This window comes from Hydra vulgaris, chromosome 12 (genome assembly GCF_038396675.1).
Source record: "Hydra vulgaris chromosome 12, alternate assembly HydraT2T_AEP".
NCBI lineage: Eukaryota > Metazoa > Cnidaria > Hydrozoa > Anthoathecata > Hydridae > Hydra > Hydra vulgaris.
This window is the reverse complement of record NC_088931.1, coordinates 28253643-28264789: the sequence shown is the minus strand read 5'-3', so window position 1 is coordinate 28264789 and position 11147 is coordinate 28253643. Positions and strand designations below refer to the sequence as shown.

The 11147-nt window shown below is 27.8% G+C and overlaps 1 protein-coding gene across 1 annotated transcript; it reads right to left on the bottom strand.

Moving 5' to 3' along the window:
- Positions 1-355: 355 nt before the first annotated feature.
- On the bottom strand, positions 356-4736 carry LOC136088630 (uncharacterized). The gene is made up of 4 exons (XM_065812811.1): positions 2165-4736; positions 1352-1889; positions 916-1037; positions 356-607 (listed from the first exon to the last, which is right to left on the bottom strand). The coding sequence occupies exon 1, from the start codon at positions 4048-4050 to the stop codon at positions 2455-2457; it is 1596 nt and encodes a 531-aa protein (XP_065668883.1). The 5' UTR covers positions 4051-4736; the 3' UTR covers positions 356-607; positions 916-1037; positions 1352-1889; positions 2165-2454.
- Between the last annotated feature and the right edge of the window lie 6411 nt (positions 4737-11147).

The following is an 11147-nucleotide window of genomic DNA, read 5'->3' as shown; positions in this document are numbered from 1 at the left end:
AACAGGCTATTTAAAAATGATATGACATTTTATTAAATTTGTTAAGTTAATGCCTGATTTCAAACTTAAAAAACAACTAGAATTAGACAGGTTCGTACCGAGCCAACTTAGCGCTTCGGGAAAGCAAGAAAAATTGTGCTCCCTTCCTCTTAAAAAAAATCAAATGTTAGTGTCTTTAACTCTGACATAATTTTTATTTAAAGAGACGGGGCGCAATTTATCTCATTTACAGAACAAAAGAGCGCTCTTTTGTTCACTAAATGAGCTTTTATTAATTAGAGTTTACGTAAGAAGGCGCAATTTTAACTATTTTTCGTATCAACATCAAAGAGACCAAATTTATGCGCCCCCGGCCTTGCCCTCAGTACGGCCCTGTAAATAGAATAGAATGGAACTAGATTTTTCATGTCATTTAATGTTTTTAAAACGATTTGTGGCTATGAAAATAGCCGTTTTTAAACTTGATAGGGTTGTATCATTGACATTGGAAAGTATCACTGACATCCGCATCTTTGATTGAAATGTGGGCACACTCGCAATGATATCATTGTGGATATTTTGTGCATTGCACCCAATCGTTCTTTTTAGAGGATGTGTTCTTGCAAATCTGTAATAATATATTAAATGTCATCCTAGTAATCACTACTACAATATCTATTACTCCATCATTTTCTCAAATTTCATAGACAGCTATAATTTAGATATAACTGTAAACAACTCAAAGAAACAAGGAAACATGTGTTTATAAGGAATGGACCTAAAATGTAAAAACGGTATATATTTATTTTTCGCCAACCAAATCGCATTTAATTCAAAGTGGACGAACAAAATAGTAAAGGAACAGGTTATTCTCTAATACAATATTGGAATAAAAATTTCAGCTTATTATTATGTTAAAATAAAATAAACACTTACCCTACAAATATCGTACAAACGTTCAAAACCACTTTCAAGGTTCTTTAAACACCTACCGCATAAAGTATCGTATATATATTTACGAAATTGTACTTCATTAAATGGATCATTGATATTTTTTTCTGAAAACACAATTTTAAAGAAAGTTAAATAAAATAGAAAATAAAAAAATTCGTGTAGTGATGCATTTTTAAATAGTCGCAGACAAATTATAAGTTATGCAAACTATAATTAACAATTATAATTTATTGAACAATTACAGAATTAAATTTATAGTTAATAATGCATAAATGAATTTATATAATCAATTAATTAAATATAAGCAACATAATAAAAAATTAGTTATAAAATCGACAACTAAAAAAATGCTAATATATAAATATTACTCAAGATGCACTCTGTATGCAGAATGTATATTGTGTAAAAATAATGATACCTTCACAAAATTGTAATGCATAATAGCATATGTAAACACCACAGTTGTAACTATCCTTCTGTAAACAATGACTTGGGGCTGAAATGACGCTTGGGTTTAAAATTTTAAATTTTAGTCAAAAAAGGCCTTCAGCAACAGCAATGGATTTATTGTGTGAAAAATTATTTGGCATAATATTGCAATGGAGTGGATCAAGTACAGTTACTTCTTTTGTTATAACTTATAGATATATTAAAATCCATTGAGAATTAGTTGGGTTAAAAGGAATAAGGACTTGTTCTATAACTTTAGTATCAACATCTCTCCATAAAAGCCGTAAACTTTTTGAACAGCTTAAAGCTGATGCTTCAGTTGGACCCAAATATTTCATTGAAGGGTACCTTTTTTTTAAGCAATGAAGAAAACTTCCTATGACTTTATCTTGAAGCCAGCCTTTTTGAAAACCTGGAGTGCTTTTTTTAAATTAAAGGAAATGTCAGATGGTATATTGTTTTCTAATGTCAAAAGGGAAATAAAAGATACTTGGTGAGAGCCATGTCTAAATATATCAATAAATTAAAAAAAAAATATATATATATATATATATATATATTTATATATATAAACAAACACACATATATACAAATAATTTATATTTTACACACAAGTATAACTAATATACTGAAGGAAATATAGTTTATTGTTTTATTTACTGTCTAATATATTATCAATAACATCAAATTAACTTGAATAAGCAAATTTATTTAAAAGCTAAGATATTCGTAGAAAAATTGAATAGTAGCAAGTATTTAAAAATGTATTTAAATAGCTTACGTAATGAGAGTGTTGGTAAAGTCACGAGTTTCAATCTTATCGCATATTATTGTACTTTGTTTATCATGAATTTGATCAACATGTTGCTGAGACAATTTCAGAACTATCTCTTCTTTTTGGTTTTGTGCAGGATATTGATATGGTTTTGTTTCCTTTTTCCTATTTTCTTTTCTTGTTCTCTTAAATTTATTAGGCTGCCATTGATTATCCAACTTCTTATATGGTTCAAAATTTAAAAGGTTATTATGTGGCTTTACAGGTGTCTCAATTGAATTCATACTTTTGATGGCTTAAGCTTGAATGATCATGTCTTCCAGCTGTCTGTTCATTGAAGGAAATTGCAAACTTATTATCATGGGATGAGAAATTAATGTAGATATTTCATCAATATTTTTTTGAAACCTTTCAGTCTCATTAATAAATGTTTGTGATTTTTGCTTCACTTGATTATTACCAGTATTAACAGCTAAAGATACTTTTGTGCAGTTTTTTTCTTGAGTTCTTAAAAGAAATGATCGCAACTTATGAACATGCTTGCAAAGGATTACGATGTCATTACAATTACACCTATATAAATGCTGACACAAACCATTACAGGCAGGATTTAGACATGATTCTAAACACAAACTTTCCTTACAAGTGTCAGTTAGAATGTCAACATTATATGTTACATCTTTTGATTGACTTTTAACTGTGTACTGAGTTAATGAACATTTAATAATACATTTATCTGAAATCAACATTCCTTTTTCATGTCTTTCTTTGTACTTTTTTGGGAGAGATATTGTTCCGAGATAAATGGTGTCTCTTTTGTGGCGCCAATAACTATCTTCCTCAATTGTTAAAAGTAAATTGATTAAATCGTCTAACCTTTTATTAGGTCGTCTTACCATATAAACTGTTTTCAATTTGTTATGTAATGACTCACATAACATATTAGTATCAGTGTCAGCATGTTGAAAGTTGCGATAACAAAAAGCCCATTTTATATGCCGAGGAGCATAGTATGTAACAAAGTAACTAATGAAGTTAGGACATTTATGTTCATATGCCTTTACAAAACCATTCATAGTTGATAAAAAAACATCAGGGTTTTTTTCCTCAATGATTGTCTCTAAGATCCTAAAAACTTCTTCTTGTAAATTAGATGGACCGACTAAAGGAAGTTTATTGCGCCATGCACGTTTTACATGCCATTTGCATAGCAAGTGGCGCACATCTCCAAAAACATTATTAAAAGAATTCCAGCCTGAAAAATCATCATCTGTCATAACAGCATTAACTTTTACAGAATGATTGCATCTCCTTTTTATTTCCTCTAAGAATGGTGTTATGATTTGTTCATCTGCATGGTTAGAAATAAGAAAAGCTACTGGATAACCCCTTTTAAAATCATCTCGAACTAGTAAAGTTACAAGAGGAAATGCATACTGATTGGTGCAGTGTGTAGCATCAATACAAACAATTTGTGATGAATGCTTTTTAAACATTGATAGTTGATGCTTTGTTTGTATACCAACGACAAAGGAATCCTTATTAAGGTCAATGCCGTCATACACTTTTAGGCCGATAACAGTTTGCTGTCCTTGTGGCTTATAAACCAGAATGCTATTAAAATCTTCAGACTTCAACTTTTGAACAAGTAAAAAAGTTGAAATGCTATCATCAGGGTGAAGCCGACATCCCTTTTTTACTGCTCTGTTGATAACAAAAATATTCTTTTTTGTAAGAAGACGTGATTTAGTTAAAACAGCATCTTCATCATTTCTATTTTGTCTGTTTCCAAAACTTTCCCTAAGATCACGATAAACCGTATTTACAGTTACACCTAATGATAATTTAGCAGAAATAATTTTTTTAATATTACCTGGGATAGGTTGGTACATGATATTTGTAATATTAACACTGTGGTTATGAGTTTTGATATACTGCACATTTGTGACACCATTTTTGTTTACTGTGACAATTATTCTGAAAGGGCAGAAGGCACCTGATTTAACACTCCCTCTGTAGTACCTTTTATTAATTTTTCTTGCTGGTTCACTAACAGAGCGATGCGGTTTAAAATGACTATCATTTTGACAAATGAAATAACTTGTTTACTGAAAAAAAACAAATGAAATAACTTGTTTACTGAAAAAAACTACCACTTTGTTTACTGGAAAAAACATAACTATTAAGTTCCTCCTTTTCCTTCCATGCTAAGAATTCAGATTCTGATAAAAAATTGTAGGATTCTTTGAAAAATATACCTTCATGACATTCCTCTATGTGTTTAATAAGTTTGACTTTTTGAAAAAATACTTGGCCGCAGTCTTGATAGTGACATGGAGTTCTTTTATCTTTGGATTGATTATCTCTAAAAATGGTTTTATGTACCTGTAAAGCATGTCTTTTCATATTATCTTTTCTTGTAAATGACATCATGCAAGCAGAACACATAAAACTAAAAACAACAATTTTTATTTAACTCTTTATATACTTTAGTTACTTATTGACATCAATTAAGTATTTTACCCAGGTTTTTTAAACTGAATTTCTGTTAAACTATTCAATGGATCAATTGATGACAATGCTGAAAAAAAATAATGTAATTTTTGTTTTTAATTCACCACAGAAAACCACTAAAAAGTTTCATAATATCAACATAATGGTTCTTTTAACTATTTAAATTTAAAAAGGGGAGAATTACTCTCATATGAAAAAAATTCTTAAAATATGAGATTTATTGTATAAAAAAAACTTGACAAAAGTAAAACTTACTCTTATAACAAAAACTTTAAAAAGGGGAGAATTACTCTCATACGAAAAAAATCATTAAGAGAGGAGATTTACTCTTTTAAATAAAACTTGACAAAAGTAAATATTACTCTTACAACAAAAACTTTACAAAAGGGGAGAATTACTCTTCCACACCACCAAATAGGTTAATTTTATTAATAAAATGATTCTCTTTAATAATTTAATTTTGAAAAGGGGAGAATTACTCTCATATAAAAAAATCCTTAAAAGAGAAGATTTATTGTTTCAAAAATAACCTGATAAAAGTAAAACTTTCTCTTAAAACAAAAACTTTAAAAAGGGGAGAATTACTCTTACCACAGAACACCACCAAAAAGGTTCATTTTATCAATGCAATTGTTTTTTTTAACTATTTAATTTTGAAAAGGGGAGAATTACTCTCATATGAAAAAAATCCTTAAAATATGAGATTTATTGTTTCAAAAAAAACTTGACAAAAGTAAAACTTACACTTTTAACAAAAACTTTAAAGAGGGGAGAATTACTCTTCCACAAAACACCACCAAAAAAGTTCATTTTATCATTAAAATGGTTCTTTTTAATAATTTAGTTTTGAAAAGGGGATAATTACTCTCATATGAAAAAATCCTCAATTTAAGGATTTTTTTTATATGAGTTTTAAAGCTTATAAGAGGAGATTTACTTTTTTATGGGACTTACTCCCACTATCGATATTACATAACAACTCAAAAAACTAAAAACCCTACCTTCATAAGGATTTATTTCTGCAGCATTAACAAATGATAATTTATCACTAAGCTTGTTAAACATTTCTTTGTTTAATTTCATAATAAGTTTATTTACTTTAATAACACCAGGAATTCAAAAACTTTACTATTCACGACAAATTTTCACGACTAAAACATGCGACAAACTTTATGCAGGTCAATTTACGGGCTAATGTTTACGTCGGGAGTATTTCTCCCCTACGTAAAATTCAATAATGCTGAAGAAAGAATGCTTGCTGATGTTAGTAACTATATATCTACATCTGTTTATCGCTATAACTGCACACCGAATGAAAAGCGGGCTATTCGACGAAGAGCAAGCAGGTATAGATTATAAACATACATAGATTATATCATTTTGTGTCTATGTTACTAGTAACATAGTTACAATATGATATATACTTTTATACAAAGTTAAGAAAGTTACAAATATAGTCATTATGAGAAATTATTTGTAGCATTTGTGACACTGTAAAGTAGATTACAAATATAGTCGATATGACAAATAGAATATATGATAATTTTATATTCTATTTGTCAAATAGAATATATAATTATCATATATTCTATTTGACATATCGACTATATTTGTTATTATATTATATACAGTGTCAGTGTTACAGATCACTAAAGTATGTAATATAATATATGTTAGTGATCTATTTTGCAGTGTACATATAACATTTTGTAATATATGATGGCATTATGGCTACCATTTTACATTACATGTTTTGTTATGTATTAGAGTATGTATGTCCCTAGTATACTAGCAATCAACAAAGTATGTCCACTGAATATTTGTTTTAGGTATACCTAGGTTTCACACAAGTATATACCTAGTATACACTTTATAGTATTTTACTTTAGTATAGTACTTTCAAACTAAGCATAGTAGATTCTTTTTACACAAAGTAAATACTTTGCTCCCATTTACTAATACTTACCAGGATATTCAAAAAAGTTATAGCACAAAAAGTTTATTTATGTATTATTGGAAGTAGTTCCAATAATACATAAATAATTATTTATACTTTACAGGTTTAGGATGGAGGATGATAAACTGCATCACAAGACAAAGAATGATATATGGTTGGAAGTGATTTTTAGCAAAGAGCAAAGAAAGCAAATTGTTAATTTTTGTCATAGCGAACCTACTGCTGGTCACCTTGGTAGAACACAAACTTTTTACAAGGCGTCAGAATGTTTTTACTGGCCAGGAATTTTCAAAGATGTAGATTATGCTGTATGTATATTGCATCATTGTTATCAATATTAGTATGGCATTTATATATATATATATATATATATATATATATATATATATATATATATATATATATATATATATATATATATATATATATATATATATATATATATATATAATATATATATTTATATATATTATATAATACCATGTTATGTTTTAAAATATAAAGAAAATTTTAATAATTGAATGATAGAAGATTTGAAACAAGTTCTCAAATTTTTAAGTTGTTCAAAATGTTAATCTATTTTACAAATAATAACACTTTTATAGAATATAAGTATAATTACTACCTGATACATATTTTAGTATTGCTGTCATATCTGTAACCAATGTGTATCTTTTATAATATATTTTTTATAATGCGATAATGTATAATATATACATATATTATATATTGTATTATGTGAAATTTTTTTAAAGTATGTTCTTAAATAGTTCTAAATTTAAGTCCTGTGACATCAGAATATTAATATATACCATATGCTAGAATTTGTAATTTGCAAGTTACACATAACATAGTTTAAAAGCTGTGAACAGTGTCAGCACACAAATATGCGAAAACTCGAAAAAACTAGTCTAGAGCTACATCCTATTAAAGTACAGTCACCATGGTTTCATATTGGAATTGATTTAGTAGGACCACCTCCTGAAACATCTGATAAAAATAAATATATTTTTACTATCTCTGACTATTGCACAAAGTGGGTAGCAGCATTCCCCTAAAATCAAAATTAGCAAGCGGCGTTGCAATAGAATTGTATAAAGTAAATTTAAATATTATTATCTGATTGCATTTAAAAAATTTTTTTGAAGATATAAGAATTTTTTAAATATTTCAGTTGTTCATGCAAATAGGTATACCAAAAGTTGTTACCTCTGACCAAGGCACAGAGTTTTACAACCAAATAAACAAGGAACTAATGTCTTTGTTAAATATGAAACATCATTTTACCACAGCCTATCATCCACAGGTTTAAAAATTTGAATTCAGTTTGTGTATAAGAGCTGTCTAGTTTTAAAATCTTGGATTTAATCATCTTGTGTTTTAGGCTAATGGTTTAGATGAGCGGTTCAATCAAACCATCCAGTTAATGCTTGTAAAATTTTGCAATGATCACCACATTACATGGGATACTCATTTGGATGCTTGTATTTTTGCATACAATACATCAAGGCAAGAGTCTACAAAATACACTCCCTTTGAGTAAATGTTCGGAAGGAAGACCATACTTCCCATATAATTAGAAGTTGCAGGAGAATCTCCTCAATCATTGTTAACTGATTTTAACACAAGACCTGAAAGCAACCAACATTTTATGAATAAAATAATTGAGGAAAGGTATAAAGCATTTACTGGTTTGTTAAAATATGATTGTAGAACATTACTGTGACAGTTTGATTTTTTTCAAGGTTTTTTCTTAGAGTTTTGATATGTAAAATGTTCTTTTTTTCTTTCATTATAAATATATTTTGAAGTTTAACAATAATTGTTTATACTTTAGATCAAATCTGCTGCAAAAAGCTAAACAAAACATTGAAACGGCTCATAAAAAGCAGAAAGAAAATTATAACAAGAAGCATGCAAATCCATTTGTTTATGCCATCGGGCTAAAAGCCCTTATCAAGGATTTTATGCAGAAAAAAAGGAAAGAAGGCAAATTAGATTTCAGATGGCTTGGACCTTTCTTTATCATGGAATACTCATTAGTTTATTTGGATTTATTATTTTTTTATTTATGATTGGAGTTTGAAGAAGTTTTTTGTTATAAGGTTTGAAAGACTTGTAGTTTTTGATTTATTTTTAATATTAGTTATATTTAAAAAAATGATTCTTTTTTATTCCATTATTTCATTGATTTTAACTTTGCTATTATTTTATTTTAGTTTGCCTACTGTTGAAATATGGTTTTAATTTAGTAAACTTCTATGAATTTAAGTTTACTTTTTTAATCATTCACCAACAGTTAAGGAAAAATTGAATTCAACTCAATAAAGGTAGGATTAGTTTTATTTTCAGGTAACATTGCAAAATATGACTTAACTGTAGTTAGGTAATATCTTATTGCTGTTTTGTACCATTATTTATTTACATTTATTTACTATAATATGTATGTTGTACTATTTCTTAAACCACACAAAGTATACCTTATCTAAACAAACAAACATATCATCATTGTTTATACAGTTATGTTTCATTAATGGAACGGTTTATTTAATAGAATAGTGACAAACTAAAGCTGTTTCCAACTGCTTTAGCTTATTATTGTTGTTTAAAAATAAATACTGTTTTTTTTTTAAATTATAAAATTATCTTATCATTCTTGTAATTGTTTCAGTTGGTTGTTTTATTTTTATCATTGCTATTTGTATCATTACAAATAGCAATGACAAAATTTGTCAAAATACAATTTTGTCAAAATATATAATTTGGTTGACAAAGTCAACCAGTTTGGTAGATGCAATTTTTAAAAAAACTTACTTTAGTTTCTTAAATAAAATGGATTAAGTAAATGATGAAAAAGAAGAACTTTCTTGATGTTAATATTTACTTAACTAAAGGGGTCTATCCCATTAGTTGTACTCCCAATGAAAAGAGAATATATGTTTTCCAGGTTTAGAATGGAAGGTAATCAATAAAAAAATATGGCAAAGAAGGGTTTATGGGTTGAGATTATTTCTAGCAAAGAGCAGAGAAAGTAAATTATTTGTTTTTGTCATAGTAATTATCTTACTTATCACCTTAGAAGAACAAGCACTACAATGTTTTAAAACGTTTTTACTGGAAATTTTCCATAACAATTTTTCTATCATAATGGCAGATTTAAGCAGTTAAAGCAAAAAGAAAAAATTCGTTTTTTATTTAAGATAGTTGTTCAAAACTTAAAATTTAATCATGAGTTTACTGTGATTCTGCTACAGTCCCTTAAGTAATTGTAGAAGAGTACACCATGAAAATTTTAAGTTTTCATTTTTAATTTTATGTTTTGTACAAGGTCAAAAAAAAGAATTCTGTTTAAAACACATTTAAAATATATATATTAGTAATATATGGGCCAAAAGTTAATTAGGTACTAAATAAATTGAAATAAAGGTTGCAAAAAAATGTAGGTACTAAATAAAAAATTTAGTTTACTAAAAGTCAGGAAATTGCCTTTGTTATGGGCGTTGCTATTGGAGCTGAAAAAACTTCACTTTAAAAAAAAATCAACTATTCTTATAATATTGAATATATACATTCTAGTAATATAAATGAATATATATTCTCAGAGCCGTAACCACCGGGGGAGCCTTGACCCCTCAAAAAAAAATTTAAATTATAATTATAAAGGAAAAACATATACATAAAATAATTTTAACAAATTTTTTATCCCCTTCCTCCTTTTAAAGAACCCTAGGGCCCCCTAATATCAAATTTGTGGTTACGGCTCTGATTCTGAATCTAGAATAAATTTCAAACAAGATAACATAAAAAACATAATTTTTATTTTTTGCTGCTTTTAACTTAAACTTTAAACGAAATATAAAGATTTAAACATGTCAGTGTTAACATTTTTTTAAACTTTTTAACCGGCAAAAAAATGACCTTGTGAACTATCAAGCTTCAGGTTTATTTATATAAGTTACATGACGCATAATATTACTATATTAATTATAATAATATTATGCTTAGTATATTAAGGGTTAAAGTTTTCTTTATGCCGCAGAATAATGCGCGAGTTCTCAAACCATCGTTTAAACAAACGCTAAAACGCATCGCTCGAGCGGTCCAAAGTAAATAACCCGCAAAAAAGTAGGACAGTTTACTCCAACGTAGGACAGTTTGCTCCGGAGTAAATTGCCTTAGACGGACGGATAGGACAAACTAGGTTGTTCTACTCCGGAGTTAAATGTCCTATCGGACAACTTACTCCGCGGACAGTTTTCTCCGTGACAGAACGTTTCAGAAATGTGCTGAAAAAAGAAACGCTAAGCTAAACAGTTTAACTTAACGTTTTTAATTTTTTTTTCCAAGTCTGAAAACTATGAAAAGAGAAAAAAAAAACTGAAAAAGAAAATAATTCCTCACGAAAAAAAAAATATATAGGATTTGAAATAAAACTCAAAAATTCAAACTCTACTTTTTGTTACGTTTTTAATTGCGGTTGAAATAAATTACTTTAAAACTTATCTTTTGAACCGTTTT